Here is a 21,299-nt window from a genome sequence, read left to right as displayed (position 1 = left end):
GAGCACGTCATTATAACAGAGTTCACAGACGTCTTGCATTATCAATATTTCTGATTTGTTAACTTTAAATTTAATATTTATTCTATTGTTTTAGTTAAAGGTAGAAAAGAGCAATATATTTTAATATGCGAAAAATATGATTAAATTTCAAGTTAAATTATTAATCACAACTTTAATCGTGTGAAAGGAAGGAGTGTTTCTTTTAATAAACACAAGTAGACATATTTCAGGCGACCAAAAGAATTGTTTTATAAAGTAAGTATATAAAGTATTCTAAAGAAAGATCTGTCACCAACCTACAAACGGCAATGATCGACATCGAAAAACAGGACATCAGTTTTTTGTCATCAGACGCTTGGTTGCATTCGGGGAATGTATCAGACATATTATCGGCTTGCATCGTTAATTTAAATCTCATACATTTGTGATTAAAATTAACTTATACAGACTGTGAATGCAATTAGAGAAATTTCTGCAATCTGATATGAAACTTATGTTATGAGTTATGCTACATATATACAAGTATACAAGTAATTCGAATTTCCCATACTGTATCGAAGCAGTATATCAGTGTTGTATAAAATAGACACAAGCTTACTTTTTCAATACAATAAATATATAAACCTCTGAAAAAATCAATATACATAGTAGCAGCATCAAAAAATAGTCTAAGAATTAAGAAAAACCATGGTCTATAATCCAAAAATTTCACTAAGAACAAACTGGCCTATTATTGAATAATATTTGATTACTTGAAGAGCTACACCTTACTTAGAATATCGCGCTTTTAACAAATATGTTCGCATCTACCCAAACATTGTCACGATTCGTGTTTGATTTTCTGAGTGTAGGCATATAAGGATATTCCTGGGGGCATGGAGGACGAACTGCCTCAAGAATGGCAAAAAGTTGTGCACTGTCACTCCTCGTGCTCTAATGAAAAGTAAAATCTGTTTTGTTCAGCTTACGCCATACATTATAGTATAGAGTTTATATTTAGATAGATTTATTAAAAATGAAAACAAACGCTAAGAAGAGCGACAGGCAACGAATCATGTGCATAGTCGTTACAATAAATTAAATATCTTAAAATATTTTCAAAACAAAAGCTTTCTCCACTCCCACACACGCACCTTATAAAGTTAACCTTGCTTTAAAATTTTTACGATTTTTTCCAATTTTGTTTCTTTATTTTGAATTTTGCACAATTTTGAATTTAGAAATTACACATTTTTAATTTTATATCTGAGGCTGTCAGTCAAAATTATTTATCTATAAATTTGTTTTGAATAAAAACGCAACGCACTAAAAGTGCGGAAATATGATTTAGGGTTAACCGAGCGTATATCTACAAATAATACTTTTAAATATGTACACATATACTTTTTTCATTATTGGAAAAGTGCAGAAAGAACGGTACTTGACGCAGTTGCCGTTGTTGGATCTCGTTTTTGGAGCAATTTTTCAAAATTATTGCAGACAATCACTCGGATTTTAATTTACCTACGCAGAGCCAGCCAAATAACGTCAGTCAGACAATCAGTGAGTCAGTCAGTCAGTCAGTCAGCCAGTGAAGCAGTCTCCCGTCTATTCTGAGCGCCCCAATCACCTTGGGCGCTGCCCAAATGGAAAATGGAAATGAAAATTGGGGTCGTTGCTGACTGCTAGAAAGCAAAATGTTGCTTAATCTTCCGGTGCTCGCACTTTTTGCTGAATGGAAAACGCAATAAAAATAAAGAAAAATATTAAAAATAAAATATATTGCAAAGTCCACTGAAGGATGAGAAAATTACTGAAACAAAATGGGAAATATACCGATGCTAACAGACAAGCAGTATTGACTAAATCATTAATCGGACCAGACTCCAGCATTTAAATATTATAGCTGCCTTAAATAAATACAAAGGTCGCTTTACATATTCTAGCTTCTTAGCCGCAAACTTTGAATTCACCAAAGATTCTAAAACTTGGATGGAAACTTCAAGGGATAATAATGCTTTTTAATGCTTTTTGATTTTTGACACATTAGATTATATTTTAAAGATTTGTTAATTTAGCTGTCCCAAAAGAGAAATTAAATCAATAAAGTTCCAAACTCAGAGTTCAGTCGAGAGAGCCTCTATATTGAATGATATTTCGATATTTTGGCTTTTGTTAATGGCTGACCACAAACATTTGCGATTCGAAATGAAAATGTTATGATTCTGAAATAAAAGAAACTACTAAACTTCTAAATTAAAAATATATACATTCTTACATTTTTCTCACTACCTATCTTAAAAATATTTTCCAATACAACTATTCTAACCAATGAGACATAAACATTCAATTTTAATTTCAAAACTTACTCCAATTTTCTGCGAATATAGATAGAACAATTTGAAATCAGTATATTACTTATTTAACATAATAAAAAAAATATTTCATTTTAAAAGCAAAGCGTAGTAGGGGCAAATATTTACAAATTATAAAAAGTTAAGTCGACATTGAAATTGACTCTATTGTCTTTCAAAATATACTTTTCTTATATTCATAATACTATATAGCGATAGAATTAGAGAGATACACGCCAGCTCTTTTTTTTACGGTTCAAGTGAACCAATTTTGACAAATTACACTAAAGAATAGATTTTATTATTTATTTTATTATTTTAGCCATTTATCCACCCCCTGTCTAATAATAATAAAGATCTAAAGTTATTTTTCATAAGAGTTTCATTACAAGTTATAAACAGAGAGAAAGGTAGAGTTTACTTCTAACTTCCCTGCACACATTTGTAAGAACTTAAAAAATAAGGAAATGGAAAACTTATGAAAGAAAATAAAAAACATAAAACACCAATTGTAAATGTGGACAAGAAATCTATTTATGCTTCCACTAATCTCGACGATTAACATAATTTATAATATAAATAAGGATTGTTATACTTTTTGAAACCCCACCGAAATATAAACTTATACTTATGTTCTAAAAGAAAACTTATATTCGCATTAAAAATATATATACTATAGATAAGAAAAGCTGCACAGACTTGGACAAATACATATCGCAAATTAGCTTTGTATTGCATTAATTCCGCAATGAATAAAAAATGCTTTTAGAAAACAATTATGGCTAAAAAACTAAGTCAATGGCGGTCATCTTTTCCACTAATTTTGTGTCCAGACATGCCATGCATCTGTGCTTGCTTAAGATTATTTATGAGCCCAATTTGCTAATATATTTTTTATAATTTTTGTGCTTTTAAAATTGCGAAACTGTCTCCGGGGACCAATGGCAGCATTTTATGAGGTGTTGGCTTTTTTTGAGAGCACCTCATTGATAGGCAGTTGAACTTTGCCACCGATTTGTGGCATTTAAACCAAAATTGAAATTTACGCGTAACGCTTGTAGCATTTATTAATTGGTAGCCCCCGCTCCAAGCGATCCCACTCCCATTATATATGATATTTATTATTTAAAAGCTACAGCGTGCTGGGCGTTTTGTTAACGCATCCTACATATACTTGTAGAAGCTATATATTTTATCCATGATGTTCGCTTTGTGTTGATATGTCTGTTTATACTAAATGCACAAATAAATACAAGCAGACAGGCAGACATATGTACGTACATACTACTTATATATAGTAAGTATATACATATGGACGTAAGCGATGCCTGCTGTTGCCCCCTCGATGGCAGCGTCATCGACGTATTTTTGGGCAATTCCATAAGTGTTGTAGGCGTTTCATACTCGTATTATTAATGTTGCCGCAAAATGTTGTACATCATTAACACGGCAACAGGAATAATTAAATGGTATCAAAACGAACATGTGAATAAGGGTGGCCACCTCAGTATATATGTATATATATACACACTATATGGTATATGTATATAGTGTATAGGTATGCTCATATTGCATTAATCAGACGCGTCATGACGCGTATGACAAATGTTGTTCATCGACTCGCATTGACCAACGCGTACCACCCACCGGCCCATCGAAGTGGTACGTAGTACGTACATTCATGTTTCGAACAATAAAAGCAACGGCAATAACAATCAAAAGTCGGTAAATAAAACCATAAAACGCGTGACGCGTCGACATTATTTTATGCGATTTTTTTTTTTGGGGTTCTTGCTCTGGAGGGCAATAGTATGTTTGACCCATAAGTAGCAGTAGAGTAAGTAAGTACGTATTTATTGGCTTTTTCCGGATGTCCTTGTGCCAGATTTGAGCTAAGAAAAGTTAGCTACGCCTGACACGTCCTTGGCACCCATTGAGTCGCAAATCGGGCCAATCGTGAAATTGGGTCGAGCTGGGTATAAATCATATATGCCACATTGTCTGTGGCCTGGCATCTATTCCAGTTGTAACTGAAACCTGTGAATGATTCCAATTTACAAACAGCATGCCGGGCACGCCAGGATACCTGCCGCACAGCCAGCTAAGTAATAACTGAGTCATCATTGCATATGTTTCATACTATACATATACATATATACATTTTGTACGCACTCAACTGTTCAGTTGCAAAGCACAATGGCGCTGTGGCTGCCAACATAATTAAATATTTATGCTTATTGGGCATAATCCATAGTTTTAGGTATTAAGCTGGATGACTTCTCAGAAACTATTATTTAATTTTTTAATTTTCTAATAATGATTAAAATATTTGACTTAAGCTTTCCGCTCTAGCTTTAGGGCGAAACTTTTCGAAATAAAGTGACTTCAGTCTATCGAATTCGAAAAATTGATTTGACAAGATCACCCTCACATGCGAAACTTTCTTATCTATTTCCGATCTAATATCGTTCATTATTCTCCAATAGCAGCTTCAGATGCGATGAGTTTATTCAAAAATTGTTAATGAACAATTAAAACTATTAACTATTAAAACGAAGGTAGCTTTTCTGGGAACAAACTACCAGCTTTATATTACAATGGATATATTTACAGAAAGCATATTAAATAGTTGTTAGAAAAACAAATATGGCCTAAACTAAAAAGTATAGAACTATTGATTGACTCTAATTGAGACGATATATCCCAAATATTAGCCTTATATGAGACAAAATGAATATGATCTAATATCGTTTATTATTTATTTATTATTTATTTCAAACGCAAGCTCGGCATGCGATAGTTTTTAAATGTGTTTATTAAAACGAAGGAAGCTTTTTGGGAAGAAACTACCATCTTTATTTGCAATTGGCTAATTTCAAGTGGAATATTTGCAGAAAGCTTATTAAATATTTGTTAGAAAAACAAATATGGCCTAAACTAAAAAGTATAGAACTATTGATATAATCTTTATTCTTATTACGCCTATCCACTCTAATTGAGACGATATATCCCAAATATTAGCCTTTTATGAGACAAAATGAATATGATCTAATATCGTTTATTATTTATTTATTATTTATTTCAAACGCAAGCTCCGCATGCGATAGTTTTTAAATGTGTTTATTAAAACGAAGGAAGCTTTTTGGGAAGAAACTACCATCTTTATTTGCAATTGGCTAATTTCAAGTGGAATATTTGCAGAAAGCTTATTAAATATTTGTTAGAAAAACAAATATGGCCTAAACTAAAAAGTATTAATATCATCTTTATTCTTATAATGCTTATCTTAGCTTCATACAAGACAAGATGAATACGAATAGATTGTCTTTTTGGAATTTTGAACTGTCTGGTTAAAAGTAAAACGTTCTTACTTGACTTTCCAGCTTCGCTAACTTTATCATTAAAGTACTGCGCCATTACTAGGCTAATATGACGGTATAATTATGCAAAACCAGTTGGCTAATTACCGGTCAAACATACTGAAAGCTAATCTGGCATTTTCTTTTTCTTTTTTTTGAAAACTACAGACCCGCTTTTCACACTAATGATTACTCACCAAACTAATTTTTAACAGCCAGCGTCGTTGCTGCTGCCGTACGATCGCTAATATTTTTGTTTAATTATTACTAGTCTTTATGTTGTTGTTGTTGTTGTTATGCGTCTGTCTGTTTCTATATTTTATATTTTGTTAGATGTATGTATATTATTTTTGCTGGAGCAAAATTTGAACGCTTGCGAAATTGTTAAAAATAAATATGTTACTTTGGCGCACGATTTGTTCGGCTCTCCGTCGAGTTGAGTTTCCAACAGAAATAAAATTCAGATAGCGATGCTACTCGTAGATTGCTGGATGCTACAGATACTACAGATAATGCCGCTGATATAACCGACGCAGCGAAGTCGCTGCTTTAGTTGTTGTCCGCTTATTGGTGTCACTTTTTGCTTTAATGCTCTCTTTTTTTCTCACAAGCCCACCGGCCAAAGTACCGCTTTAGTTACAACTCTCGGATTGGAGTTGTGGTTTTTGTTTATTTGTTTTGTTTATTGACGATGGCGGCGACCGTTTGAAGTTCACGCAACAAAACCGCAACACCGACTTCAAACTGCAAGATCTAGAATATCCGGTTTATTGCCAAATACGCGCTGCACCAAGCAGCTTTGCAAATTGGTAAGCGCGGCTTACAATTGCATTCGCCAAAGACAATAGCAACAACAATAATAATGCACAATATGCAAATTATTTTAACTCGGAACTGTAATCGTTTAGCTTGCGGCAAAATTTTATTTTCGTTATTTTTGCTGTTTGTTTTGTTAATTTTTGCGAATTTTTTACTTTGTTTTTCAAATGTTATTTTTGAAAATTTCGCTCGCTGTCAATAATTTTATTCAATTTTATTTTTAAGTGTTGGACCAGCCGCTTCCACGATTTGCACGAAACTGAAACGCTAAATCTGCGAATCGCTTGCCACAGCACTCGGTCTTGGTCTCGCCGACGACTGCGGCGGCGACGGCGGCGGCTGCGACGACTGACGACCGCGACGTCGACTTCGACATCGACTGGCTGCCTGGCTGGCTGGCTGGCTGGCTGACTGGCTGCTGTGCCTGTTTGTGTTTGCTCTTGGCCACGTTAACGGCGCACTGTGTGTGCATGTGTGCGTGTGTGTGTGTGTATGGGCTGTCTGACTGCCGCATGACGTATCTACGTATATGTGGGTATATATGTATGTATGTGCATATGTACGATCCATTTCGTTGCTGTTGTTGTTGCTGTAATTCTCTTGTTGATTTAAGCGGTCGACCATCCAGCCAGCCACCAACCAACATCATTGTGGTGTTATGTTTTTGTTGGACTGTGTTTGCTTGTTAGCTTTGTGTGTTAGTCAAATGGCTGTCGCTGGCTGTTTGCTTGTCATTTGGATGGCCACTTACAGCCCAAGCAACGTTAGTGGACAGAGCATTAACTAGAGGCGCAACAAGGCTCAAATTGCAGCGCCAAAGGCTTCAATGGCTCTTAGCAAGGTCTATCGGATCGGTTAACAAATGCAACTCAGCATTCCAATACTTTTACATAGCAATACATATCAGGAAACAACAAGAAAATTTAACATTCAACCATATTCACAGAAAAAATATTCTAAATTGGTCAAAAAATGTCAACTAAAATATTAAAGAAAAAAAAATATTTATATATGTAATTATAATTACTATTATTAATATTTGTATTATTGTTTTAATTTTGGTAATTTGTCACTTTTATGTTAACACCTATTAAAGTAATTTTCCAAAGTTCTAGTATGTACACAAAGTAAGGCTTTGTTTTGACTTTGGTTCTTTGGTACCTTCCCCATTACGGACACATTATACACTACCCTATTGTGTTTTTTTTTATAGCTATAATTATGCAAACCATTTGGCCAATTAAGCTAATCAGCTGGATTATAATACACTAGCAATTTACACTTATTATTACTCACCTTTTTAGATTCGTAATTTCAGAAATTAACATTTTACGTAAACGAAATTGCAAATATGTTGGGCATTTTCAAGAAGATTATTTTAATAAAAACAAAATGGATCAAGCTGCCATAAAACCCCGATTTTGATTTCTTGAAAGGACCTTATTCCTTGGCAAATATTTGCATTGGTCATATAGGCTATTTCATTAATAGACTGCTGACAACAACAGTATTTAGTGTGAATATAAATATGTGCATATGTATTTTAAATAAAAATATTGTGACCGCCCTCCTCTGCGATTCTCATACCAAGTACCTAAGTGATGGCAAATCGAGAATTAAATTGTGATTTTTCTGATAAATTAAATAAAAATATTGTGGAAATAAATTGTGAAATTGCTAAAAAATTAAATTAAATAAAAAAATATTGTGGCCGCCCTCCTCTGCGATTCTCATACCAAGTACCTAAGTAATGGCAAATCGAGAATTAAATTGTGATTTTGCTGATAAATTAAAAAAAATGTTGTGGAAATAAATTGTGAAATTGCTAAAAAATTAAATTAAATAAAAAAATATTGTGGCCACCCTCCTCTGCGATTCTCATACCAAATACCTAAGTGATGGCAAATCGATATTTAAATTGTGATTTTTCTGATCAATTAAATTAAATAAAAATAAATTGTGAAATTTCTGATCAATTAAATAAAATAAAAATATTGTAGCCACCCTCCTCTGCGATTCTCATACCAAGTACCTAAGTGATGGCAAATTGGGAATTAAATTGTGATTTTTCTGATAAATTAAATAAAAATAAATTGTGAAATTTCTGATAAATTAAATTAAATACAAAAATTGTGGCCAAGTACTTAAGTGATGGGTAACGAGAATTTCTGACAAATTAAATAAAAATATTGTGCAATTAAATTGTGTGCTACATACATACATACATACTCGAATGTGCTCGTATGTTTGGAAGCTTTGCGGAGATGATTTGTGTTGCCTTTGTTGCGTGTGTTTAGACTTAAGTTGAAATTTAGATTTGTTTTGTTTGTGTGCCTTACATTTTCGCTCTTCTTGCAAATGCATGTAAACACCGAAAACACTTCTATGTATGTACGTACAAGTTGCATGTTTATGTTGATTTTGTGTAATAAAACGTGACAAGGTCAGGTGGCGGCAGGTTTCGTGCAAGAGCCTCATTTGAAATGTAAGCACTAGTTGTTGGTGGGTAGGCGCTAGAACAGTTTTATTTAAATTTGACGATTTAATTAAGCGTGCGCAGGTACGAGATGTCGTCGGACACGTGTGGCTTGTGGAAGTGCTGAAAATTTTTCTAGTGCCTGCTATTAAAGCTGTCAAGGGCAAGGCTAGAACTTCTTTATGTGCAGGCGTAGAGGTGACAAACTTATTCGCACCGTGCAAGAAACTTAAATACAAATTTTGGGAAAACTCACCCAGTTGACCACTAACACTCTTTGAATAAACATGATCTTTGGGGAGATAGAATCTTTTCGAGTTCTTTGGCTTTGCTTTTGCTGTAAGTTTAATGCAGAATGTTAGAAACGATACATTGATTTAAAAGTTACAAACTGACGTAAAACTTTGCAGCGCCTTTCAGTCCGCCGTTGCACTCCTTCTGAGCAACAACAACACATACTACATATGCATGCCACAGCCACGTTTGCCAACAAACAGACACAAGCCCTGTATAGCACAAATATGTTTCTAAAATCTTGCTTAATATCCATTCAGAAACATTTCTATCTTCTTGCACGTTTTTTTTAAATTCAAAGCAGCCGTTAAGTTGTCCAGTGTTTCCACACTTTTGCATTAGGTTTATATAATACCACACATAGATATAGATGGCGCTAACTTTCCACAGCTGTTCAACACAACACGCACGGAAGGCAGAAACACAACAGAAACACAAAAGCTTATAACTATTGACAGCAAAATGCAGTTTTCCTGGATGAAAATTGCCATATACGTGCTAACATTTTTGACCTACGCCTACTCGGGCTACGGCTCTAGTACAATAGTTCACCTGAGAGATGCAATAATAGCGGCCGAAGCCATTTTCGGCGACGTGTTCAAAAATCTCATCACCATAGTGCGAAAATTTCGCACCGTACACGAAGTATTTGATGCTGCTGTGGAGGAGAACTGCGTCTTTGAGTGTCCGTCAGAGGGCGGAGGGCCGCGTAAGTGTGATCTGACGCAAATGCGCAGTGGATTATGTAAAACGAAAATGCGAATGTTGCACTGACGTGTTTATTGTATCCCATAGCTCCTCGCGCAGTTCAAAACAAATTTTATACCCCCACTGCCGACGGGTGCGGCTCCCTTGGCCTGCGCATAAGCACAGAGTACCTTCCGGCCGCTGAAATGGAAACGTGTTGCAATGCGCACGACATTTGCTACGACACATGCAACAGTGACAAAGAGCTCTGCGATCTGGACTTAAAACGTTGCCTATACAAATACTGCGACAGCTATGAGAAGTCAATTACGAGTGATTTAATGACGAAGGGTTGTAAAGCAGCAGCTAAGATGCTCTTTACAGGCACTCTGACGTTAGGCTGCAAATCGTACTTGGATTCGCAGAAACGTTCATGCTATTGTGCACCGGGGCGACAGAGCAACAGTAACAACAAGTATGCCAATAGCAAGGAGAAGCAGCAGCGTCAAAAATATGGCTGGAAGGATCGCAACGAGATATAGTTAAGACTGAACATTTCACTCATCTGTATATGTTTTCAGTATTTGTGCGTTAGTTGTTGTTAGTTATTGTTAGTTCAGTTCAGTTTTGTGCACATAGAAATTGACGAATTTTACCAACGTATGCCAAAGAAGGCGTATATCCATGTTATTTATATAAATACTTGAATAAAAAAAAAAACGCTACTCGACCAAATAGAAAACATTTAAATTTAATAGAAGCGGTAAAACTGGCGGTAGAACCATACAGTGTGTCCACATTTTAGCAAAACCATTTTCATAAAATTGCTCAACACTTGACAACACGGATGATGTTGCACAACACTAAAAAACTACAAGCGAAGCAAAAATTTCGCAAGCTGCAAAATAGCTCAATAAACCTTAATCGAATTGCATGTAGCTGACAAATGAATAGATATAAATCATTTTAAGGGATACAAGCGCGAGCTGCGTGCGAAGCCAACGGTTCACACAACACTATTCAAGAATGGGCTACGATGTAAACCGCTTTCAAGGCGAAGTGGACGAGGAGTTGACATGTCCGATATGCTCCGGCGTGTTGGAGGACCCACTGCAGGCGGTGATGTGCGAACATGCCTTTTGTAGAGGCTGCATCAATGAGTGGCTGACACGCCAGCCCACTTGTCCTGTGGATCGTAACGCCCTGACAACGGCGAATCTCCGCGCTGTACCGCGCATCCTACGCAACCTGTTGTCTAGACTCTCTATTACCTGTGACAATGCTCCCCACGGCTGCACGGCAGTGCTAAAGCTGGACGCCTATAATGGACACCTTGAGGAGTGTCTGCATAATCCAAAACGGCCTTTCCCCTGCGAGAAAGGCTGTGGCTTTGACATACCCAAGGACGAACTAAAGGATCACAACTGCGTGCGTGAGCTGCGCACCTTGATTGTAAAGCAGACGGAGAAAATGGGCCAGTTGAAAACGGAGCTGACCGACCAGCAGATTACAATAAATGAGTTGAAACGGGAGCTGCAACTGTTCAAGGATTTTATGCGCGCTATGCGAGTTTCGAATCCAGCTATGCGCGCCATAGCCGATCAAATGGAACGCGATGAGGTGATCCGTTGGAGCAGCGGCCTGGCCCGAGCGAGGGTCACGCGATGGGGTGGCATGATCTCTACGCCCGACGATGCCCTGCAGGTGAGTCACAATATGGTCCGCCTACCTCAAACCACAATGACTAACGCGTAATTATGGCTTTCTAATTGTAGTTGATGATTAAACGAGCCCTTTCGGAATCTGGCTGCCCCCCACACATACTGGACAGTCTAATGGAAAATTGCCACGAGCGACGCTGGCCGCGTGGGCTCAGCTCGCTTGAGACGCGACAGAATAATCGCAGAATCTACGACAGTTACGTATGTCGACGTATACCAGGTACGCTTCCTTAAAAACCGCAAACACTCGTCCACTAACACTGATCTCCTTATTCTGTGCAGGCAAACAGGCTGTTCTCGTGCTTAGCTGTGACAACGTGCACATGACGGAAGATGTTATGGTCGAACCTGGTTTGGTTATGATATTTGCGCATGGTATCGAGTAGAGCGAGCTCTGCACCTTTAACTATTACCACGTAATTTACATGTACGTATCTTTATTGTATATCAGACAGTGCTCAGTTTTGTTGTTTCCTTAACTTAATGCATAAGCTGCGAATTTAATACAAGCTTATCAGTTATAAATGTAGCATTAGTTTAAGAAATTAACTCGCAACACTCAAAACACATTCAAGCGCCTCATGACGACTTTCAAGTTGTAAAAAACAAAAACAAAAATTGTTTCAAATTTGTTTTCTATGATGTATACATATTGTAGGTACTTATTCCATAAATACGCATTATGATTACACATTTATACGTTTAGTTTAGCGATCTCAAATAATAATTTTTTGTTACGGTATAATTCAGATTTTATTTCATAGAACAAATCGCAAAATTATTGTCAATACGTTGTTTAGCTAAAACACAAAATTTATCATTTATTTCATGTGTAATTACAAATAAATAAACTTATTAAGCTTTAACAGAGCATCGCAGCTTCGTTCTTCTGCAGTCAAGATTCCGATTCTCTTATCAACAGCTCGTCAAATTGAGCGTAAACATTCTAAGCTCCAACAGCTGCGCAATCGCTTGCTCGGTTCAATGGGGGCGGGGTTCCCAGTTCAACATCTGTTGCCGCAAAAGGAAAAAAACATGGAACCAACCAACAATAAGTACACAGCATCCACAACAACAAGAACAACAACAGCCCAAACTAGTTCCTGTGCGAACAAGGCAAAGCTTTCTTGAGACATAACACAAAACTAGTTTTCGGCTTTTGGCAACGAGTTTTTTTCCACTTCTACAAGACCATAAAAATTATGAGATGTTGGCGGTGTAGGGCGCATTTAGCTTATATTACATATGCAAAAATCATTAAATGAAATCACACAAAAATCAAAGCTATCCACTGTTTGTTTAAACATTTAAATATTTATAAAAACAATTAACGATAGGCGCGACAGCGCCCGCGCCCCTGCGCAGCATCTACGGCTAACGAGAGTAAGAGTCGTCTAGACTCTAGAGCTTGAATAATTCGGATCACAAAAGTCGGTTTAGTCTTTAGCGACACCTCGTAGCTGACGGACGTAGGCCTGAGTAACAAATTTTTATTTCGCATTGCTTAATCGAAATCAATAAATAAATTCAATATGAAATTTGCAATTTCTATGCTAATCGTAGTGTCTGTCTATCTGACGACAGTAGCAGCGGCTCCACAGCTTAGGCAGAGGAGCGAAAAGCAAGTTCAACGCGAAGATGATTTGCGTAAGCTACTAAGAAAAAATATAAGCCATAAATACTGAACTAATAACCAACCAACTTCCACATACACAGCGACAAAGGGCGCCACAATAGAGGAAGTGATTGTCGAGACTCCACTGTACATTAAGCCGAAGGCACGTCAACAGGTGCGAAGGGTGCGCGCTGCGCCGGACAATGTACTAGCGGAGATTTATGCCACACATAAGCGCGTCAAGAGACAGCGTTTTGGAGGATTTGGATCAGGCGGTGGTGGTTTCGGCAACACTCAAGTTGGCTCCTCGGCCGGTGTCGGCGGTACACAGGCAGGTGTTAATGTCGGAGCCGGACAAAAGGGTGGCAATGCCGGTGCCCAAGTTCAGCTTGGCCCACAACGTCCGCTGGGTCCGAATGGCTACAGTCAGGAGCAGGCAGCAGCAAATGGTGGTGCCAGCAGCCATCACAACAATCGCCTTGGTTCTGGCTCCTCGGCCGCAAATGCGCAGGCGCAAGGCTTCCAATCGCAGGGTGCCAACAACTCCTTTGGTGCCTCCTCTACCAGCACGGCGACGCAAGCGCAAAACATAAATCCCTTTGGCTTTGGCAGCAACTCAGCAGGTGCCTCACAGAGCCTGCTATTTAACCTGCCCAATGGCCAAACAGTTAACTTTGCCTCAACGAATAATTTTGCCAATAACGGTTTGGGCAACAATGCCAACAGCCGCGGCTCATCGGTGTCTGTGAGTGGTTAAATCATTTAAGTAATTTGCATATATAATGACACAATTAAGTTTTTTAATGGAAAATGTTGTTTGTTGTTTTTTATTAATTTTTGCGTGCGTGTGTCTAAACATCGTATTTCTAATCTGATTCGCTTTCACTCTCCGACTGAAAATCGCCCACTTCAATGGAAAATGTGTACTCCTGATCGCAGCCCAGATAGGAGTCACTCATATAGTATAGCGTATAGTCGTGTCTACCCGGACTGGGCGCCACAAAGTCCAATTTGACTTTGGCCTTTTGCTGCAGCGTAAGGCGCTTGATGGAGAGCAGGGAATTGCTTTTGGGGTCACCAATGACCACCCACCAGCCCTCCTCCCGCTTTTGTGGGAAGAATGGTGCTATGACCGGACCAGTCACCTCATCCTCACGCTCTAGCTGCACGACCACGTTCACTGTGGAACCAGAATTAATGCGATCTTTGTCCACTACCTCGTAATTCAGCTCAATATTTGGATAGCGATTACAAAAACGTGCTACATCGGCCATTTGAGCATCGGACAGCTGCAGCAAACGTGAACGATCGTCATCCTCCAGTTCCATAATGTCGAAAACAGTTTCGATTTTCTGTGGGAAATAGATTGGTTACTAGACAGATTATATAGATATTAAAATCAAACGAACCTTTTCTGTGCAGCGCTTTATAATGTCCGCATTAAAGTGCGGCAACTGCCGCAAATATGAATCCTTGGTCCACATGGCCTGCGTGACCATTTGAGCCAACTCCATGGCAGCCACAGCCGGCGATAGCCAACCATTGGAACTCAGTACATCCACACAAGCCTGTATAAGTCGAATAGCTTTGCTAAGTATCTGCTCCGTATCGCCCTGCAGTTCGGGCCCCAGTTGCAGACGCGACAGATGGGCCTGCAGCAGCAAATTGGTTTTAATGTGCGGATCATTATACCTATGGAAACAAGGGAATTCATTTAATTGAACGTCTTATAAAATGTCTTGCGAAACTTACTTGGGCGCTGTATCGTTGGGACCCGTCAATTTGTTGGGCAAACGCTGCGACAAAGTGCGCAAGACGTGCTCCTCATGATGCCTGACCACCACATCCTCATATTCAGCAGCCGATGAAATGATTTCCAAGAGACCACGCACTTTTGTCTTACTATTGAGTGACAAGCTGAAGAGTTCTGCAATACATTATGTAATCATTAGTAACTAATACTGAACTGGGTGACGCTCTCTACTTACCAATGGTTGTGTAGTTAATGTAATAGTAGGCAGCGATCATTCCCAAATTGAGTGGCAAGGTGTCCATGTCATCCTCCACACTAATACATTTAGACTGCTCTAAATCACTGAGCGTATTCTCCACCAACTCCGACAGGTGATCAGATAAATGACGATGCGTTACACCTTGCAAGTTGTAATAATTGGGATTCTGTGTGAGACGCCTGTAGAGAAACGTCCAAGTGAGATAGTCCACGGCATCCTGTTTATTCTCAATGGTCTTGGTGACAACCTCGGCATTGAAGTGGTCGTGCATTCGATGATCCAAATGGCTTTCAATTGGCAACGGTTCGTTGATGAATTTCTTGAAGAAGTCCTTTTTGGAACTCTGGCACATGAGCACGCATTTGGCGTCTGCATCCTCGTTGGGCCTATTGGCACGTCCAATCATTTGCAGCACATCCGTAATTGGGTAATCCTCATACGAATGATTCTTGCCATTGTAGAACTGCGTATCCATGATAATGACCAGATGTGCCGAGATGCTCATACCCCAAGATAGATCCCGTGATACAACGGCTAGCTGGACAGCGCCCGAGTCGAAGAGTTGCTCAACCAGTCGATGGTCCGAGGCAGATAGACCCTCATGCAAATATGCCACGCCCTGAGCCAAGGTCTCCTTCAGAGTTTTATCGGTCATGCGCTCCAGGAAGGGCTGTATATCCTCTTCCTCGGCATGGAAGAAACGATTTGGCTGCAAATCCGAGGCGGCGTAGGTCAGTATATCAATGGCCGTGAGTCGCGCCTGTTTGCGGGACGAGACAAACACAATGACGGGCTTGTGGGCACTGTACTTTAGAATAGCGTTGTAAACCGGCTTGGACATCGTTGCGATGCGAGTAGCATTGTGCGTTACATTAAAGCCCTGTATGTGAAGCTCCAAGGGTATGGGACGAACGCTTGGATGGAAGTTGAAAGTAGCATTCGGATTACAACCCAGCCACTGGGCAACATCTCGGGCATCTGTCAATGACGCAGAGAGCGCCACAATGCGAATCTGCTTCTCGATCTGCGAGCTGATGTAACGCATGCGTGAGCAAACGATCTCCAGTACAGGTCCATCCTCCCCACCGACCAATTGCAATTCGTCCACAATGAATAGATTTACCAGCTGCACGTTCTTGCGCTGCTTCCAGCGACGGGACAGCACATCCCACTTGTCCGCCGTGGTAATGATGATCTGACCCTTGGCAATCAGTTTGAGATCCGTGCCGGTCTCGCCCGTCAGCTTCACCACTTTAATGTCGAGGGCGCCGAACTTGGCATGCCAATCGGTAAATACGAGATCGGCTAGCGCCTCCTGAGACACCAGATAGACACAGCGTCCATCCGCAGATTGCGTGAACAGACGCATGATGGCGAACTCGGCAATGGTCATCTTGCCGGAGCCTGTTGGTGCGCCCACAAACACATTGTCATCGCTGTTGTAAACGGCGTTGAAGACCTGCGTCTGAATGGGATTGAATTGCGGAAAACGCTGCGTGTAGAACTGCTCGAATTTGGGTTGCCTCAGTGCGCTAATGGGCAATGGTTGTAGATCCAATAACTCTGTTGATGGCATGTTCTTCTCAGGCAGAATTAGGTGCCTAAACGAAACAGGCAGTTGGGTTTCGGCGCCAATCCAACGATCGGACACAATGCGCAGGAAATACTGCGGTGGTAGAGGTTCAAAGACGGGCACAAAGAACTTCAGCTGATGCTCGTCCTGGGCATACTTCTGCTTCAGTAAGAAATACTCGTGATGGAGTATCAGTTCTGAGTCGACATCTTCGATTAGCACCCAAAATCCCTCCGATTGGCCGTGCACCTTTTCGTCCCATTGAAAATCCGGTGTTATGGTTAACTCGACGCGCAGCGTGGCTCGTGTGATGGGCTGAATGTGTGTAGAGAGCTCCAGTTTGGGAAACTGATGAACGAACTTGTGTATCGTCTTTCCCAGTTTTGGGACACGTATTAGCTCGCCCAGTTCATGCGGTTCTAGGTCATAGAGACGAGCCCAGGGGAAGTGCTTCTTCTCGAGCTTTTTGGCGATTTCATCGGGCATTTTCTTGAATTGTCTCAACGGCGTCATAGACTGCCACATCCGCCGGTCGATCATTTTGCAAAGCGTCAATGTTTTATCTGCCAGCTGTGCCCAGCCACGAGTCAACACGATTTCAAAGATGGCCCGCATGAGTCGAGCGGCCGATTGTGTGATGAACACCATGTCGGACATCAGGGCGAAGCCCTCCAGTTTCAACTGCGATATGTAGGCCTGAAGCAGCACATTCACTTTGGCGCTATGCTCCTCAATGGACTCCTTGATCGGTATGGGCACGCGCTCCATTAGCTTTTGCAGCTCCAGCTTCTCCTCTTCGCGCACCGCAATGTGCCGGAACTCGGAGGAGAGCGAAAAGACACGGAAGAGTTCAATCTCACTAAGGGTTTGCTTTAGCAACTGATTGTAAGTCAACATGGTCTCATGCGTTAGGTAATAATGCGAGGCAATGCGTCCAAGATCGGTAACTTGAAAGTGTCCTGTCTTGCGTTCATACTTAATGAGGCCGCTGCGTTCCAGACAGCAGGCGGCCGTATGTAACAGATCCGCACGATGCTGCTCCAGTAGCGAATCTGACTTGATGGCGTCGTGGGAGACTCCGTAGAGAGTGGGATTGCGCAGCATGCGAATGTAGAGATACGTATAGCCCAGCCAGTTGACCGCATCCTGCAAATGCTGCACGGTTCCCAGGACAATTTCGGCGTTCAGCATGTCCGGCAGCTTAGAGATAAACTGCGACTCAATGGGCAGTTGTTGATTGAGCAGCGAGAGATAGAACTGCAGCTCGCTGTGATTGGTGATTAGTATGCCCTCGCCCTTTGTGTCGTATTGCGGGCGACCGGCGCGTCCCAACATTTGCAGGACATCCAATGCACTGAGCTCTACCCATCGACCCTTCTCCGGATTATACACTTGTGTTCCTTTAATGATGACCGTGTGCGCCGGCAAATTCACACCCCAAGCCAATGTGGCCGTGGACACGAGGACTTGAATGTGACGATCGGCAAAGAGATCTTCAACTAGTGTACGATCGACGCGCGTCATACCAGCATGATGGATTGCAAAGCCATAAGGCAGCAACTCCTTCAGCTCCGAATTCTTTACTTGCTCCGCTTCCGTGCGCAACACCTCCATGCTGGCCGATCCCTCGCGCAGAAAACTGCCCAACGTGTCTTGTTCCAAGCACATATCACGCACTGCCCGCGCTGTTTTGCCCGTTTCCTTGCGTGAGTGGACGAAGACGAGCACTTGATTACGGCCAGCATGCTCCATAGTCTTCTCATAGACAATCTCGTTCATTACTTGAAAACGTTTTAACGCTTTCTTCTCCGTCACACCAATGTACTGCTGTTCCAAAGCCACGGGACGATAGCTGTTGTCAAAATAGAAAAGTCCCCGGTCGGGCTTGACACGCAAAAATGTTGCTACGTCCTGGTAGTTGGGCAGCGTCGCAGACAAGCCCACAAGTCGCACATCCTCCTGGGTGGTCTCAATGTTACGAATGGTGCGAGCCACCAGCGCCTCAAGCACCGGTCCTCGCTCGTCATGCAGCAAATGAATCTCATCTATTATGACGAGACGCACCAAACTGACGAACGTGCGTTCTCCACCCTTCCGCGTGATGATGTCCCACTTTTCGGGCGTGCACACAATTACTTGAGTGGCGGCTATCTGCTCGCGGGTCAGCTGATGGTCTCCAGTCAGCTCGGAGACAGTGAGATTATAGCAAGCCAGGCGTCGGCCAAAGTTTCCCACCATTTCCTGTACCAGTGATTTCATTGGCGCCACATAGATAATTTTGAAATCCTGGGCATTGATTGTGCCATCGTCGTTGATGTGCTTGCCAATTTCACGCATCATTGTAAGCAGGGCTACATTAGTTTTGCCCGCGCCTGTGGGCGCACACAGCAGCATATTCTCATCGCTGTCCAGGGCCGCCTTGTAGAGTCGACTCTGGATGCGATTGAGCGTTTTGAATCCTTCAAACACAGGTTGCACATACTTGGGCAACTTGTCGATTGGCTGCAGTTCCTCGTGTGCCTCAAAAGGCACCGCCTTGAGGGCGGGCACGTGGACCTCCTCATAACCTTTCCTTTGCTTACGATACGAGCCATCTGGCAACTGGCAACGTTTGTTGGCCATAAAATGCGAACCCTGGGTGAAGGCCAGCTCTTCCAATTCCAATAGTTGACGGACTCCTGGTACTTGACCCGCTGTAGTAGCACCACCATCCTCTGCATCACCCTTGCCGCGCTTGTTGGCTCTGGCGGCTGCCTCCTCCTGCTCATCTGCTTTGCCGGTGTCAAGCTGGCGTAAAATTTTCGCGAGTGCAATATTGGAACGCATCTTTTCCCGAATGCGCTGGCGTTCGCTGTCTGTTTGAGCGGAAGCCAACATAGTGCAATAGAGAATCATCTGGCGATTCAGCTTTAACTGTTTAATGAAGTCGAAGCAATCGTAGCCAAGCAGCAGCACAAGCTGATTTTCACAGTCACGTTCATCAGCGGCATCCTTAAGGATCTTTAGGACATCAGCCGCCTTGCTCTGCGATACCATGGCGTCTTTGTAGTACTTGCTTAAACACCGCTGCAGCCAATAGGCATCAATGTCCAACGGATGCAGAGACCGATCCTTTTTTACATTGCTGGCGGCCTCCTCGCTGGCCAACTGTGGATACAGACAGTTATAATGCGGAAGTTTTAAAAAATATTTCTTAGATATGCTTACATTTTCTGCGTGCAGAGTGTGATCTATACGTGCTTCTTCACCCTCATCCTGTGCATCATCGTCACGAATTTCACCATACATATCATTGTCGCTCTCTTCCTCGGACTCCTCGAACTGCACATTAATTCCGTAAGTCTCGTCAATCTGCTCCTCATTGTTGGGAGCTGCAGTCAGCGCGTTTACAGCATCGCTGCCAAAGTCTGTAATCTTTTTTCCCAGATTTACGAGAAGCGCGAAACGCTCATCGGTCACAGACCCCAACAAGCTGTCAATTTCACGTTTGCGCTCGCGGTCCTTGAGCTTATCGTTCTTAAGCACTGCAAGAATCTCGTCCGCTGCACCACACAATATGTCACGCGGCTGATCGCCCAACGCCTCCTGAATAAAGCTCAGCAGAACCTCGTATGTCTGTCGTGTTTCCTGCGTTTTGGGTCTGTATACAATGCCAACCATTTCGTCAATGCCCTCGGACAAAAGTGTAGCGCCCTTCATGCGCTCAAAGTCGTACTGCGCCTCATCACGCTTTTGACGCTTCACCTTGCGCTCCTCCGTCTTCTCCGGCTTGGTCCGCTGATATCGATCGCCCATACGCGTGCCATCCAATTTGCCCACTAACGAACACACCTCGCCGGTGGCTTCATCGCGACGTGGACGCTCGATGAGTCGAACATCAGCTTGCAGCACAAGGTTTGAGTTCTGAAAGAACCAAAATTTAGCGAATACACTTTTTCGCGCTGCAAACGTTTACAGCATGCACATTGAAAATATTCCCGACACCCTTTTTTGTACTTACCGCTTTGTACTCGTACTGTAATTGACGGGCTGCTGCATCAGCCATATTGGATAGTTATTCCTACCTACGTTTTCCAAGCGTAGCAATTATATATCATACGATTTCGCGAGTTTAATATAAAAAATTGCCGCTTTGCTGTTCGCACTTAGAGATGGAAAACGAAATCGATAAACGGACATCGATTATTTTTAACACGGTGCTTATCGAGTTCTTGTATTGCGATGTATTTTCGATGCATTGTAGTTGCTATAACATCGGAATTTTGTGGACGTTTTTTTGCCTGCTGCAAAAAATGGTGGGCTCCACCACCTTTCTATAGGCCTACCGAACTTACAGATAATATGGAAGTCTACTAGTAGTAAATGCGGATACTCACATCTTTTTAATAGCTAAAAAATATTTTCACAGTT

The 21,299-nt window shown here is 41.3% G+C and overlaps 5 protein-coding genes across 5 annotated transcripts in view; 3 read left to right on the top strand and 2 right to left on the bottom strand.

Moving 5' to 3' along the window:
* LOC115620063 (cAMP-dependent protein kinase catalytic subunit 3) overlaps window positions 1-6,630 on the bottom strand; it is a 30,827-nt gene extending 24,197 nt beyond the window's left edge. The window contains exon 1 of the mRNA XM_030513206.1: window positions 5,890-6,630. The gene's annotated coding sequence lies outside the window, so the exon portion shown is untranslated. The remainder of the gene's footprint in view (window positions 1-5,889) is intronic.
* A 2,791-nt stretch (window positions 6,631-9,421) lies between these two features.
* Window positions 9,422-10,681, top strand: LOC115620064 (group XIIA secretory phospholipase A2). The gene is made up of 2 exons (XM_030513207.1): window positions 9,422-9,990; window positions 10,077-10,681. Exons 1-2 carry the CDS (start codon window positions 9,744-9,746, stop codon window positions 10,508-10,510), a joined length of 681 nt encoding a protein of 226 aa, XP_030369067.1. The 5' UTR covers window positions 9,422-9,743; the 3' UTR covers window positions 10,511-10,681.
* Window positions 10,682-10,856: 175 nt separating this feature from the next.
* On the top strand, window positions 10,857-12,423 carry LOC115633705 (E3 ubiquitin-protein ligase NRDP1). Its single transcript, XM_030531166.1, has 3 exons — window positions 10,857-11,672; window positions 11,744-11,909; window positions 11,972-12,423. Exons 1-3 carry the CDS (start codon window positions 10,995-10,997, stop codon window positions 12,073-12,075), a joined length of 948 nt encoding a protein of 315 aa, XP_030387026.1. The 5' UTR covers window positions 10,857-10,994; the 3' UTR covers window positions 12,076-12,423.
* Window positions 12,424-13,176: 753 nt separating this feature from the next.
* Window positions 13,177-14,115, top strand: LOC115634792 (glycine-rich RNA-binding protein 3, mitochondrial). The gene is made up of 2 exons (XM_030532703.1): window positions 13,177-13,336; window positions 13,406-14,115. The coding sequence occupies exons 1-2, from the start codon at window positions 13,222-13,224 to the stop codon at window positions 14,059-14,061; spliced, it is 771 nt and encodes a 256-aa protein (XP_030388563.1). The 5' UTR covers window positions 13,177-13,221; the 3' UTR covers window positions 14,062-14,115.
* Window positions 14,116-21,291, bottom strand: LOC115634785 (putative U5 small nuclear ribonucleoprotein 200 kDa helicase). Its single transcript, XM_030532692.1, has 7 exons — window positions 21,266-21,291; window positions 20,890-21,033; window positions 20,097-20,792; window positions 15,293-20,036; window positions 15,057-15,231; window positions 14,714-14,996; window positions 14,116-14,656 (listed from the first exon to the last, which is right to left on the bottom strand). The coding sequence occupies exons 2-7, from the start codon at window positions 20,932-20,934 to the stop codon at window positions 14,171-14,173; spliced, it is 6,429 nt and encodes a 2,142-aa protein (XP_030388552.1). The 5' UTR covers window positions 20,935-21,033; window positions 21,266-21,291; the 3' UTR covers window positions 14,116-14,170.
* Window positions 21,292-21,299: the final 8 nt, after the last annotated feature.

Source organism: Scaptodrosophila lebanonensis, unplaced genomic scaffold, assembly GCF_003285725.1.
Source record: "Scaptodrosophila lebanonensis strain 11010-0011.00,11010-0021.00 unplaced genomic scaffold, SlebRS2 tig00000001-arrow-pilon, whole genome shotgun sequence".
Classification (NCBI taxonomy): domain Eukaryota; kingdom Metazoa; phylum Arthropoda; class Insecta; order Diptera; family Drosophilidae; genus Scaptodrosophila; species Scaptodrosophila lebanonensis.
This window is presented reverse-complemented; position numbering and strand designations above follow the sequence as displayed.

Excerpts from the sequence above, each read along its gene's own strand:
- LOC115633705 (XM_030531166.1), top strand. The coding sequence starts at position 10,995 with ATGGGCTACGATGTAAACCGCTTTCAAGGCGAAGTGGACGAGGAGTTG. Across the intron at positions 11,673-11,743 it reads CGCCCGACGATGCCCTGCAG|TTGATGATTAAACGAGCCCT; the intron begins GTGAGTCACAAT and ends TTCTAATTGTAG. Across the intron at positions 11,910-11,971 it reads CGTATGTCGACGTATACCAG|GCAAACAGGCTGTTCTCGTG; the intron begins GTACGCTTCCTT and ends TATTCTGTGCAG.
- LOC115634792 (XM_030532703.1), top strand. The coding sequence starts at position 13,222 with ATGAAATTTGCAATTTCTATGCTAATCGTAGTGTCTGTCTATCTGACG. Across the intron at positions 13,337-13,405 it reads TCAACGCGAAGATGATTTGC|CGACAAAGGGCGCCACAATA; the intron begins GTAAGCTACTAA and ends CCACATACACAG.
- LOC115620064 (XM_030513207.1), top strand. The coding sequence starts at position 9,744 with ATGCAGTTTTCCTGGATGAAAATTGCCATATACGTGCTAACATTTTTG. Across the intron at positions 9,991-10,076 it reads GTCAGAGGGCGGAGGGCCGC|CTCCTCGCGCAGTTCAAAAC; the intron begins GTAAGTGTGATC and ends TGTATCCCATAG.
- LOC115634785 (XM_030532692.1), bottom strand. The coding sequence starts at position 20,934 with ATGGCTGATGCAGCAGCCCGTCAATTACAGTACGAGTACAAAGCG. Across the intron at positions 15,232-15,292 it reads CATTAACTACACAACCATTG|AACTCTTCAGCTTGTCACTC; the intron begins GTAAGTAGAGAG and ends AATGTATTGCAG. Across the intron at positions 14,997-15,056 it reads CCCAACGATACAGCGCCCAA|GTATAATGATCCGCACATTA; the intron begins GTAAGTTTCGCA and ends TTGTTTCCATAG.